Source organism: Mastigoproctus giganteus, chromosome 10 (genome assembly GCF_048544385.1).
Source record: "Mastigoproctus giganteus isolate SK-2022 chromosome 10, ASM4854438v1, whole genome shotgun sequence".
NCBI classification, from domain to species: domain Eukaryota; kingdom Metazoa; phylum Arthropoda; class Arachnida; order Uropygi; family Thelyphonidae; genus Mastigoproctus; species Mastigoproctus giganteus.
In genome coordinates, this window is record NC_143584.1 from 78,250,637 (window position 1) to 78,265,514 (window position 14,878).

The following is a 14,878-nucleotide window of genomic DNA, read 5'->3' on the forward strand; positions in this document are numbered from 1 at the left end:
TTAGGGAGGATCCTTAGTTGGATTGCAGAATGTCTGCAGTGCAGGAGTCAGAGGGGATTTGTACTGAGACAACTTTTGTTTCTGATTTTCTCTTGTTTGTGTAACGCAGAACTCTGTGAAGGCCAGGGATTTTTACAAAAAGTGTGTGTGTTGTTCCTCTGACCATTTAGCCATTAGGCACCCGAGGGGGGCAGGTCAGGCATAGAGGGATCACAGTAGAAGTTCGTACTCTGGCAGGCCCTGCCACCTAGTTTCCTAAGATTTTAGTGGCTAGAGCCAATATAAAAAAAAAAAAAAAAAAATTTGCTGGAAATTAGGTTAAGGCTGAAAGGAATTTAATTTAAGGTAGAATTAATTTAGACGTTAAGTTAAGTTTTACTTTGGTTGGGAGCAAGTTGTGGTTGGATAAGTTGGAGTGGGGGAGGAAGACTGAAGGCTGGGGGTACAGATAGAAATATGGGGACAATAGGGGAGGCAGGGGAAGGAGATTTATAGAGAACGAGGTTAAGGTACCCAGTCCAGATTGTTAAATGGTGCATGAGCAGTATACTACAAGTTTCAGTTCCATGGAGGTGAGGGATCCAGTCTATCCATTCTATCCAGATGGCATTTCGTCATCGGGCCATGCCTGCAGCATGGCCCTGGATAGGAGGGTCGTCGATTCCAGTATGCTGTCCAGTCAGGCTGCTGTCTTGGTCCAAGGCCAGCACTTGTGGCTTGAGCAGTTTGTGGATGTCAAGTCCTGTGGTAGTCCTTGGTCTCAGTTTTTCATGCTTCCTGTTCATTTCATGGTTTGTTTCATAGTGCTTGGTGGTAGCATATTCCCAGTACTGACAGTTGGAGGCCTATTCATAGAGTTGTCTGGTTGTGTTGTCGGAAGTCATCAGGTGAGTCGAGGTCCGGTAGGTTTGATCAGTTGGTTGTGATATCCAGTGTGGCTGCCAAGTTCTATATGGTTCAAAGGTGCATCATATTGTTCCTGTTGTTTAGTAGTTGCCTTCTAATCTGTTTTCATCTCATCCCATGAGACTGGTTTAGCTTTCTCTATGCATGCAAGGTTCTCCTTCTTGTAAACAAGTCTTGGGGCTTGAAAGCCCTGTATTCAAGTTCCGAATCCAAGAGGTGTGGTTCAAGGTCTCACAGGAAAATTTGTGGATTCTGGTGGTAAGTAGACAACAAAGGTCCTCATAGTGCTCACAGTGGATGTTTCCAGGTCTCTGACTCCCCACATATACATAGTGGGCTGTCCACGAGTCTGAAGGTTATCAGTTTGGCATTGAAAGGGCTGTGCCCTGTTAACAAGTAGGTCATATTAAGCCCTGAGAAAAACCAGTGGGGGGGACTGGAGTACACCCTATCAATATCCTGAAGAAAGTTCTCTATAATATCTCCTTTAGTGGATTGCATCCATCTAGTTTGCCATGCCTGCTGCAGGTGTTGATGACTCTTGTCTTTTCCAGCTTTTTGTTGTTGGTCAGATGTATAGTGTAGCCAGCAAAGGTGATGGGTACTCTTTTGGACAGCTAATATAGCATGGCACACCTAGTTACATCCAGATTCGGCGGCACGGCCCTTGCGAGGACCTGAAAGACATGGGTGCTTACTGTGCAGCAGGTGATGTAATGGAACACAACTTTTGAACAGTCAGATAATGATAGCAGCAGAACACACTCTGGACCTCTTCTATTACTTCTATACCTTTCGAAGCAGCCACCCACATTACTATCAGATCTGCATCTCTTGCTTAATAATGATTGTACTATTATTGGTCTTAGTCAACTTAGACTAAGTATTACTTAGTCAACCAATTACCTGTTCCTTTTTCTATCGTGGGTGACAGGAATGAGCACTACCTGTTATGGGGCTCTCTACAGCTTGACAAAAGAAGGAAGTTAATAGTAAAAAAATTTTGGCAGTGAGCAAATTTTGCTCACAAGTATGTGCACCTACTGTCTTAATCCATTTTAGTATGCTCTCTGATGTTATTTCATTTTGCAGACTGGTAAATTGCTGACAGAAATATTTACAGGGCATCTCAGTAAGATGCCCTGTAAGTTGTTTAGGAAATAAATAAAATTAATTAAAAACACCAGAAACGTATTATTATTGGACGTGTATAGAAGCAGTAATTTGTGGTGAAGTAGCACAGACATTCAGATTTTTCACAAGCTGGGATAGCCTGTGAAAAATCTGAATCATTAACTGAATCAAATTCAGTTAATATGTAAGAGAAAATTGAAACATGAATCCACAGACAGAAAAATCATAGGTAAGGTAATGTTTGAAAGCACAACATACTGGTAAACAATCCTATGTCTGTATTTTCATATAAAATGTGTATTTTGTCAGGAAATTTAATTTCTAGTACAGTCTTAACTTCGCAACTGATTTCTGCTCTTTGCAAAATCCTCCTATTTGTCTCCTGTTTTGGCCCAAAAATCTACTGTTTTCTCCCCTGCCTACATTTGCCTGATCTCCAGCTTTTTGAAAGTCAAAAGTTAGCAGCTATGAGCAAATTATTTCAGCCGATCTTTCTGGCTTTGTCTTGAGGCCAAACAGACATAGATATTCAGTGATCTTACAATGGGATTATGACCTTATCTCTACTGTTCAATAAATCATCAATAGGCTTTCCTGGCTGCCTATTACTCTGCTCAGAGAACTTCATATCCACCTGTATCATTGCTCACTTTCTTTCTCTATTTTCAATTCAATCCCACCAAGTATATAAGTTACTTTGGGGTTGCTATTCCCCAAGTGTAAAAGACCTTACATTTTGCTGCATTAAAACATAACTGCCATTTTTCTGACACTCCTTAAAACCTGTCCAAGTCATCCTGAAGGAGCACTGATTATTAATGACTCTCCTAATCTTTATGTTATCTGAAAATTTTGATATGGGATTGAAGCCAGCCTATTGAATTCAGAAAGGTACAAAAATTACTTGTTTTATCTGTGAAAAAAAAGGCTTACCTTTGTTAAGGGTGGCATGGAGGTAATGTTTTATTGATCATTCTTGAAAAAAGAAAAGAAAGAAATGTTAACATGTTAACATCTTTTCAAGATGGTTATAAACTTGGAAGCTGCTGTATCTGAGGGGGGGGGTAGTTATTTTGGAGTGTATATAATTCTCAGAACCACCAATTATTGAAGTTCTAAAGACGTTTTGATTTTTGTTTGTGCATGCGCACTTTAAATAGCTGATTGGTATTTATTCATGAAGATGCATACTATGTAGCTAATATAAATCCCCCCCCCCCAAAAAAAAAAAATAAATAAATTTCTGTGCCTATTTGCCAGTATCTCCCACATGGCTGTTCAAAAAAAAAAAAAACTTAAATATGCTAGATATATTTTAAGAGTAAGTATTATTTCAAAGAAATAAAACAAATGGTATTTGAATTATATACAGTTGAACTTCCCAAATCTGGCAGTCCATTATCTGGCACCATCCATTTTCCAGCTATGTTTAGAAAACTGGTTGAATTTGGCAAACTACCAAAGAATCAGTAAATTTAGTTCTCTTTTGCCAAATTGTTTACTGCTGATTGTAGTATCCATCTTCTTTATCAATTTTCTCAGTTTTAGAGTTATCAAATATGCATTAAACTGAGATAACGATACCATTTAATGAATGTTTTTAGAATTTTTAGATTATCATTTGTAAGCAACATTGTACTTGCTCACATGCAACCAGAAGAAAATTAAGTGGCCCAGATGATTGTCCCCTTTCAAAATACAAATCTAAGTCATTATCTATTGTGGAAAAGTGACACTCAACATGAGGACTTTGGTGAAGTGACTGTGTGTAATTTTTCATTTTTAACTTTCCAAATATACTATACTATGTACAGTATATTTTGGAGGTGGAAAAATAATGTTTTTATGATGTTTGGTCATAGGCACCAAAAAATACAAGTTGTGATAATTATTTTTACTTTCCAAAATATACCAGTTACAATTTTATTTTTACTACTATATATTTACTGGACTTTGGTACAGTTCAATTAAACTACCTTTCTTTAAAAAAAAGACTGCACTTGTACAGCAGTATAGAAAATAAGTTGCAATATAGAAATATATTTTTTGCAGCCTCTTTTTGACTATAATCTGACCACTCGAAATCAAGAAAAAAGCGGGTGTCCCAAGGCTTCTGGATTTTGAAGGTTTGAGTGTAATATTAATTTGGTCAAGTATATAGGATTCTGATTTAAAATTTTTTTTCTTCCTCTCTCTTCTTCAGACATTCCAGCTTCAACTTCTTCCACCATCCGGTACTGTAATACCAGCTGCTAATTCTGGAGGAATCAAACAGACTATTAAAATTATTAATCCACACAAGGTATTTATTGCTAATTTAATTACTTAGTTTTTGTTTTATTTGGCTATATTTATATTAATGTTTTAGCAACTTAGTTTCATTTTATTTTGCAGTTTATTTTATAGTAATTTTGTGGGACATTGGATTACTTTTTGTCTCTTTTAAGATTATTTACTTAGTTTATTTCAGTTTTAATTTAATAACACTAAGGTACTGAATAATTAGGTGATTTTCATATTATACACATTGTATCCCTGCATTCAGAATTTTTTGCATAAAAGTTTAAATTTTAGAAATACTGAGCTAGGAATGCACCTACCTCAGTATTTCTAAAATACTGAGATATGCATTATCATCATCAAATGTCTAGTAGAGGTAACTTATGCTGTGTATATGGACCAACAAGGGTGCCATACACGGAACAGTTTTCGCTTGCATGATTTTCTGAAATGTCTCGAGTGGTAAATGTATCTGATGTTACCAATACTCATTGTTTTGCTTTCATTGGCCATTTTGAATGTTTCCAAAATGTCTCCATCCTTCCTGTAGTGGTTTTTCTAAAGGTGAATTTCTTTACAAATTTTTGAAGATTTGTAAAATACTTTGTATATAAATGCTTTTAAATATTAATTTCTTCTTAGTTTGACTTGATTGCTCATTCCTTAAGAAAAATCCCCTCAATGTTGGGCACCTATACATGATGAAAGGACCTCTCAGTGATGCTACTGATCCCCAGATTAGCATCACTGGGATCCAACGCCCACAGCCTGGGTTCCAAGCTAACATCATAGGAATCCAGTGTGTTTGCCATGCGTTGTGACCCATGGAAATTTGGAAAGGGGGATCCTTGTGGTTGAGGGACGCAGCTTCAACACACCACTTTGGCCCTTGCTTCAACAAAACTGTTGGTCCTGAAAGGCTCAGCAAGGATCATTTGGCTAGTGGGTTCTCCTGCAAGGGTCATCGATACCAAGGCCCCCGAGTGCCAAGCGATATTAGTGACCACAGCACCTTTCCAGAGTGATTATCTAGTACACTTAACTGTAAATACATTTCTCCTGAGTTTCGAAAGTCTGATAACTTCTGAATATTATAGTTAAATACATATATTCAAATACTATAATCTAGAAAGGAAAGCCACCTTTCTTTAATCCCTCTTTTATTTTTAGTTAATACTAACCCTTTTCTTCGCTTGGGTCGCTAGGCGGCACCGCTCTTGCCTCCACGTAGCGGGGCTGGTAACCTGGAAGAAAAAGACAATCTCCCAGGGCCAAAAAGAGCATATCATGAGTAAGTCAAACTCAGACTTATCTGGGCTGCCAGACACAACCCAGATATCAAAAAAGAAAGATAGTTCCACAGCAGGAACTGCAAAGTGCCAAAAAACTGAGCCAGAGACCTATCCAATTCCAACCTATCTGATCATCCATTCAACTGGTGAAAATGCAGTTGGCAAACTTTCTCCATTTAGAGTTCAAAAGGAATTGGAAAGTAGAGCAGGATCTCCGAAATCCATAAAAAGACTCAGATCAGGAGATATTCTCATTGAGACATCTAATGCCAAACATTCTGAGCAACTTCTGAAAACTAATTTCTTTGCAGGACTCCCAGTAACTGTAACGCCCCACAGATCACTGAACACCTCTAAAGGAGTGATCTCAGACTGGGACTTACTAGATGTATCTGAAGAAGAAATGAAAGAATAAGGAGTTATTCATGTCAAGAGAATCTCCACCAGAAAAGATGCCAATCTGATCCCTACCTGCAATCTGATCTTGACCTTTAATACACCAAATCGTCCATCATCCATTAAGGCCGGATATCTGGTATGTAATGTCAGACCATATGTCCCAAACCTGCTACGGTGTTTCCGATGTCAGAAGTATAGACATTCCCAGACAGCTTGCTGGGGAACCCCTACTTGTGCAAAGTGTGGTTCAGTTGAACACGATTGCGAAAACTGTAATGCTCCTCAATCAGTATGTCCAAACTGCCAAAAAGATCATCCCGCTTATGCTAGAACATGTGAGCGCTGGAAAAGTGAGAAACTTATCCAGAAATATAAAACCAACCATAATGTTTCTTACCAAGAAGCAAAAAGAATCATCTCACCACCAACTCATGCAAACAGACCTACGTATGCCCAAGCCACCAAAAAATTCCAATCAACCAAATCGCAAACTGAACTAACAGTACCCCCAAAAGTGCCTTCTCGAATTACATAAAATCTTTGTACAGTCCAACTCAAACCCAAGCAGTCAATACACCAATTTCCATACCACTCGAAAATCCCCACACTTTGGATCAAGGACTCAAAGAAAAACATATAATAACTTCTAATCACCAACAACAATGGACACTAAATAAAAATCAGCAGATGACCCTGTCCTTCAAATTTTTGTCGAAGAAGACATGGACACCGAAAGGCCTTCCTTCCCAAAAAAAGATAAAAACAAGAGTGAAAAACAGAAAACCTCAGCAACCCGAAAACGCTCAGAAAGCCTAACAAGAGATAATTAATGAACAGAATAATACAGTGGAATTGTCGTGGATTTCGTGCCAATATCGATGACCTATGCGATCTTTCCTGTAAATACTCACCAATATGTCTCTGCCTTCAAGGGACATGGCGCCTCCGTAGCCAGGTGGGAAGGAGCAGCAGTGCGTAGCACACGCTTCTTGATTAGACCGGGGTTCGAGCCGATCTCCACCAAATATGGAGGATGCGGAAAGGTCAGGGAATGACCACCGCATATCCTGAAGCAATATGGCCTTAGTTGCTAATGCTCCTAAAAACCAAAATAACAACAACAAATAATCAAGAGACATATTTAAAACCCCAAAATACACCAAAACTGAGGTGTATAAAGCCTTGAATGAGTTGAGCACACTGAATTCTGATGGGATCCTTCCACTTGTTCAGATTACGAACCTAAGGGGGCACAAATTCAAATTAAGAAAAGACAGATGTAGAATAGATGTGTGGAAATTTGCCTTTAGCCAGCAGGTGGTTAATTGCTGGAACAAACTTCCATCTGTCGTTGTGGAAGTTGACAGGTTAAATAAATTTAAGGAGGAACTGGACAGGCATTTGGAGGGAATGGTGTGTTTTTTTTTTTTTTTTTTGGCTGATGCTGCATAAGCTTATACACTTGCTTTCTTGCATCACATGCCACTACTACTGTCTCGTTATAACATTATTAGAAAAGACAGAACCAATCAGAATATTGCACATGGTGGTGTAGCTATTTTAACAAACCCACATATTCCTACCAAACAGGTCTTACTGAACTCTCCCCTCCCCTCCCCTCCCCTCCCCTCCCCTAGCAGTCCATGCAGCTGCTGACATCCATATGACAATCTGCTCCTTATACATCCCACCAAGCTATACCGTCCATCAAAATGATCTCAACTATCTTATAGCTCAACTCCCAACACCTTTCCTCATTCTGGGAGACTTAAATGGTCATCACACTCTATGTGGTAACAACAACATCATCGATCAAAGAGGAAAACTAATTGAACAGTGTCTAGACAATAACAACCTCCTTCTTCTAAATGACGGTTCAACTACATACGTTCACCTTCCTTCAGGAACAAGCACTGCAATAGACTTGTCTATCTGTTCAGCAACCTTATATCCTAGTCTAAAGTGGACTGTAAACAACGATCCGCTACATAGCGATCATTTTCCCATAATAATTGAATTACTTAATAAGTCCTCTCATCATCCTACTAAAATTCCACATTGGCTCATTGATAAAGCAGATTGGCAGTCCTATAAAAAATTAACTAAGCTTGATCCCAAAATAATCCAAAATTCCACAACTGATGAAGCAGTTGACTATGTCACAAAAACAATATTACATGCAGCAGAACAAACCGTACCGAAATCCTCTTCAAAATTACAGATTCATCCAAAAACCTGGTGGAGTGATGAATGCCTTGTGGCCGAAAAAGAGCAAAGCAAACCTTGGAATTCTTTTTGCCGGAGTCCAACTACAACCAATCTCATTCAATATAAGGGCGTTAGAGCAAGAGCAAGATATGTTAGACGCTGCAATAAAAAGGCTGCTTGAATCCGCTTCACTTCGACTATCAATCAAGCAATCCTACACATAAAATTTGGAAGCAATCAGAAAAATGAGTGGCAAATATAAAGCAACACCTCTATCCATCATGGAATGGAGAGGGCAGAATGTAAATGATCCTGCTGGAATTGCCAATATACTAGGTGAAACCTTTGCCAAAACATCAGCAATAGAAAGCTATACACCGACCTTCAGAAGATTGAAAACAAGTTTAGAAAAACAAGTTAAACTTCTCTTCAAAAGGAGATGAACAATACAATTTACCTTTTACCATCCACAAATTACATAGAGCCTTGTCAACATCTAGACGCAGTGCTGTAGGACCAGATAATATTCATTATTCCATGATACAGAAACTAAGTACCGAATCATTACAGTTACTTTTTCATCTATTCAATAGACTCTTCCTGGAAGATAAATTCCCTAATCAATGGCATCATGCTACGGTCCTTGCCTTCCCTAAACCAGGTAAAGACCCTAAAAATCCCTCTCATTATAGACCAATCGCCTTCACCAGTTGCATTTGCAAAATTCTCGAAAAGATGGTGAACCGCCGACTGATCTGGTACCTTGAAAATTTCAATCTGCTACATTCTGCACAATTCGGTGTTCAACAAAATAGATCTACACTAGATATACTAGTCAGACTATAGAACTCAATTCGGAATGCATTCCTCAGATCGGAACATCATGTGTTAGTCTGCTTTGATATCACTAAGGCCTATGATTCCACGTGGAAGTGGAATACTCCATGAATTACATTGCCATGGACTTCGGGGTCACCGAAGTCCATGGCAATGATTTTCATACAGAATTTCCTATGCAAGCGTACATTCCAGGTTCGATTTAAAACCTCACTGTCCCAAGTATTTTCACAATAAGAAGGAGTTTCTCAAGGCTCTGTACTCGGTGCTTCACTTTTTATAATTGCAATAAACACCTTTACCAGACAACTTCCAAACACTATTGATGAAGCACTGTTTGTAGATGACCTTAGTATTTGGTGTCATGCGAAAAACATGAATACTGTTGAGACAGTTGCAAGGGGCAATAACTAAGATCTGTTCATGGGCTCAGACTAATGGATTTCAACTTTGTCGCCAAAAAACATTTTGCATCCATTTTTGCCGCCAACGCAAACTCCACCCTAATCCGGAGCTACAACTGAATCACCAACCAAAAGCAGTTCATCCCAGCATACGGTTCTTAGGAATCACTTTAGACCATAAACTCACTTTTGTTGAGCATATCAAAAGACTAAATATCATCCAGGTTCTCTCTGCAACTGAGTGGGGAGCTGATCGCCTTATTTTATTTCGGTTATATAGAGCATTAATAAGATCGAAACTTGACTACAGAGCACCAGTGTATAGTTCAGCAAGACCTGGTATCCTTCGCTGGCTTGACCCTATCCATCATAGTGGAATACGCATTGCTTTAGGAGCATATTGCACGTCTCCAATACATAGCTTATATGCTGAAGCACACGAACCCCCTCTCTCGATCAGGCAACAACAACTGATACTACGTTATGTCTATAAAATTAGATCTATGCCAGAACACCAAAACTGGCAGATACTTTTCACATCACAGCACAGCAGGTTATACCAAAACCGCCCTAATGCTAACCGTCCTTTGGGTATGAGAATAAAACACCTCTTAGAAGAACTAAATTTAACCTTAGACAATGTGGCACATAGCCTCCCATTCTCTCTTGCTCCTTGAAATATCACTCCACCCTCGTGACTTACACCTACATGAATGGAATAAATCTACATTGCATAGAGAAAACTTCTTACAACTATACCATGCAGTAGTGGACCAGTTTCCCAGCTTTTCCATAGTACATACTGATGGATCAAAGAATGATGTCCACTTTGGAATCGTCGCAGTTTTTCCAAACATCACATTAGCTTATCAGTTGTCACGTGAGTTCAGTATATTTTCCGCTGAACTAATAGCAATTCAGGACATACACTTCTGCTGGGTCCCAGGACATATGGCAATTCCTGGAAATGAACTAGCAGACAATGCTGCCAAATTAGCTCACCTACCACCCGAGAACAAGTGGAAAATGCCTCATCAAGACTATTTTTCCTGGATTATCAACCAATAATCCAGGAAAAATGCATGTGCCAATGGCAGTTATCATGGGAAAATCAACCTAACAATAAGCTTTGAAGTATCAAGCCAAACCTTGAGGGATGGCCTTCCAACTTCAGTTCAATCCAACATCAGGAGGTAATATTGGCTCGTCTGTGAATTGGTCACACAAATATTACTCATGGTTATCTTTTAAGATGAGAGATACCCCCTCAATGCCATCACTGTAATACAATGCTCTCAGTGAAACACATTCTGGTTGAATGTACAAAATATACAAGATAACGCCAGAATCTTTGCACTCCAGCCACAACAGGAGAACCTCCTACACTTACTTCACTTTTAAATAATGAAACAAATGTCTCAAACATTTATAACTTTCTCAAGATGATTAAAGTATATCACCTCCTTTAGTTAGTTAAAAAATTACTTTCTGGTTCCTTTTTTTCCATTTTCTCTATTTGAGAAGAAATGGCATTCATAGTTACCATATGTATGGCGCACTATGGCCATAGTTGCCGATGCGCCAAATAAATCCCAAAACAAACAAACAAACAATCAATACCAATGTCATGCCGCTACCTTCATGGTCCAAGTGACAGGATTCAGGTTGGCAGTAGTGAAGGTATGGTGTCTGCCAACTGTCAAATTGATTTTTAAAATTATGTCAATGCTCTTTTCAAAACCATGTTTAAAATAAAATTGCACTATGACTAGGGATGCCAGAATTATAGACAGTGAAGTGTGCATCTAAAAGATTTGTTAAATTTTTTTTTGCAGCAAAGGTGTTACACCTACAATTTCCAGATGACCACAATAAAGCCAAACAGCTATCAGCTGCACATATCTGCAGCTTTTGGTTTTGTTTATCAGCAACTTCCAGTTTCAAATATTTGCATCAGTTAATTCAAAGCAATAAATAGGCTTTGATGGTGGTCTCCATAAAAAACCAACTCCCACAAGGAAAATTTGGAAAAACATTTCATTAAAAGGGGATAGATTATACTAAGAAATATTAAAGTAATGGAATTAAATTGAAACTTTATTTAAAATATTATTATCTAATAATTTAAATTTGATTGTAAAGCTTTAATTCACACTTTTCACAGAGAAGTCATCTTTCACATCCAAATAAATTGAGGTATATTTAAAAAAAAAAAGTTACAGCAATACCTCACACAGTGCGGCTTCTCAGCGTCTTCTTATGCACAAGTGTATCCTTTTTGTGATTTTTTTTTCTCAATGATCCCTTCATTATGAGTGAAAAAAGAAAGTGGGATGATGCCAAGCTAAAGCAACGTAAATAGTTGAAATTAGTTGAAGTGTCTTTCTTCAGTATTTTTTTTCCCTCTTCTGTTGGAAGTGTTTGTAATTCAAGAAATATTTTAAAATTCATATATTACTATAAAAGTTATTCATAAATAATTTTGTGAGCAACCTATGATTATTAGGAACCAACTCAGGTAAAAACTCTTAACTCCATAATCTACACAAACTAAACTTTAATAACAGCAAGCATAAAACTCCTTAACCCACATGGTTGTGTCCTCATTTTCCCTTTTTCTTATGAAATTAAAACTAATGATTGTGAAATGAATAATAAACTCACCTTACTAACTGAGACACAAAAGGTGAGATTTTATTCAAAATAACCTCCAAAACACAAACAAAAGAAAACAGCATCAATGCCTCACATCTAAGTTATTAAAAAACTGAAGAGATACCAGGATTGCCAACATAAATTCCTATCCCCCCACATTTATCTCACTTCCAGCATCCTTATCTTACTCTGCAGACAAACACATTGTTGCAACCAAGGTCGCACAATTTTTTGGGTGGTATGTCCATAAACATGGATATATTCCTAACATAGCATTACATGCACACTGAAGAGGGTTGATGGGTGCACGATTATTTGAGCTCTGCTCTAGAGGGAGGGAAGATGATAGTTTATGTTACAGACGAACAATTCGGAGGAGTATGGGAAAATTTTCAATAGGCAACTTGTTCTCTTATAGATTGGAAATCACAGATGGGCACTATATTTCCATAACCTGTTTCCATGGGGGAACAGATTGTGGAAATCTGAATGATTGTTATTTATTCCAACATGTTATTTTAATTATAAGGAGCTCTAATATCCTTGATTTGGTTCTCACCAACGATCCAAACTGCATCCACAATTTGACAGTACGAAAACCATGGCATGTAATGACCAGAGTGTCATTAAATGGGTATGGATAGTAAAGAAATTTCTGTAGTCAAGGGAAAGGGGGACTGCCTGGAATCCTGGATCTCCCATTGCATTTGTTCCAGTGGAGAAGTTTTGTAAAATTTTTTGGTTGCTTTTGTGAATTCACATTTAAAAATAATAAAAAAATCAGAGGAAGCAACTTAGAAAGTAAAAAAATAAATAAAACACTACTCATCTCTGATTTAAAAAAAAAACAAACTTATGGGCTAAAAGTTTTTTAATTCTTGTACTTGTTAATAATATTATTCTTAGCACTATATTTGACTAAATGAAAAAAATGTACTTGAGAACTGTTTTACACTTATTTTACAAAATGCATTGTCATGCAAGTGCCATGTCACTTGTATGAATGATAATGAACATTGTATGAATGTGAATGATATAAATATATACTGGTAAACAATGCTGATATACATTGAAGAAAATAGATAGTATGAACCAGAGCTCTGTAATGCTCAAATGTTCTACGTTGATATCAATACTTGTTAAATAATAAGAGGAGTTTACCTCAATATAGTACATAGAAGTGTTCTACATACTATATTGGGGTAAACTCCTCTTATTATTTTACAAATATTGAAGAAAATAAAAATAAAGGGAATATATCCACTCAATATATTTTGAGCATTAAATTGAACAAATTCACAATCTACAGACATTTACAAGAATTTGCTTATTTGTTATCATCATCATCATCAGCAGTAGCAGCAGAATATTTGATAATGATGATGACAGTATTGCAGTTATACAGATCAGTTTATTAAAAATATCAAATCTATTGCGCTGAAACATAATAAAAACCTAAAATCACATAATTGAATCTAAACAAGCAGCTGGGCTGCCTATTTAGATTTGATATATTTATTCACATATCAACATTAAATTGAAAATAGGAGCCATTCACAATCTGGTGAGGGTCCAGTAAGGCCCCAAATATCTGTAATAGTGGTCTCTTGAGTCTTTAATGAATAAAGGATTTGCCTCCTTGGTGATGTTATTCAGTTATAAACTATATTATTAATTTTAGGTTAACTCGTTAATAATGTTGTCTCTAAAGTGAGCAGTAATACACCCAAGCCAGTTTCTGTCAATGACTCTGAGACAGGAAAATATAAACACATTGAAATCCCATTCCTTTACCTAAATTTCTATTTCTTTTCTTTAACATAGTGTTATTTATGAGTATATAATGACTGTTTTTTTTTTTTTTTCCTTTCTCAAAGTATAGCCATCTGAGTTTTTATCCCTTGTGGTTATTTTTAAATGGAATATAATATTGAATACTCTAAATAATTACCCTAATAAAATTTAGTGTATTTCATTGTTAATAAAATTTAAATTTATATGACAAAAACATTACTTAGTTTATTAAAATATTGACATGAATGGTTGTTTCTTTATATGCAATTTTCCATAAAAAATGCTATTTTACGTTCGTTATAATGACCTTGAAAGACACATATTTGCCTATGAGCTTGCAGGCTGACTGTGAGAAAGCACTGAGTGTAATGAAATGAACATTAAAATAAGTATAGACAATAGTTTTATAAAATGGCTCCTACAAAGCAGGTAGCCTTGCCAATTGTGCAGAAAAATTTAATTTGACATTCTTAAGAGTGCATTGTTCAATGTTCTGAAATGGTGAAAGCTTAAGAGGAATCTGCTGCACTGAGCAGGATCAGAGCACAAAGGGTAAAATATCTGGACCTTGAAAACTCACAATTAATAGAGGAACAACTCTAGGAATGAATTCCAAGAGAGGAATGAATCTCTGTTGGAATGACTAATCATGACATATGCAAAAAATGTTTCTGTAATGGAAATGTTTTATAAATTGTGTGCATAATGGATGAATTATGTGCATATTTGGATGAATATCAAAGATTGTGAGTTTTCTGATGGATTGTTCGAAAAAGATTCATCGTAAGCTGTATCTCAAAAAAAGTGTGCAGCAAAAGCACAGCCATCAGTACTGAAGTTACAAAGGTATATAAGGAAAATTTTTCACATACAACCAGGACAACTTCAGTGCTGATGAAACTAGGAGTTTTTTTTTTTAAGGTGCTACTGGATAAAATGTTTGCACTTAAAATGAGAAATGTGGTGGAA

General features: G+C 36.9%; 1 protein-coding gene across 1 annotated transcript in view; it reads left to right on the forward strand.

Moving 5' to 3' along the window:
* Positions 1-14,878, forward strand: part of LOC150079103 (AP-1 complex subunit gamma-1-like) — a 650,293-nt gene that overhangs the window by 615,423 nt on the left and 19,992 nt on the right. The window contains 1 exon segment of the mRNA XM_090383609.1: positions 4,244-4,342. Within this exon segment, the coding sequence (XP_090239735.1) occupies positions 4,244-4,342 (99 nt within the window).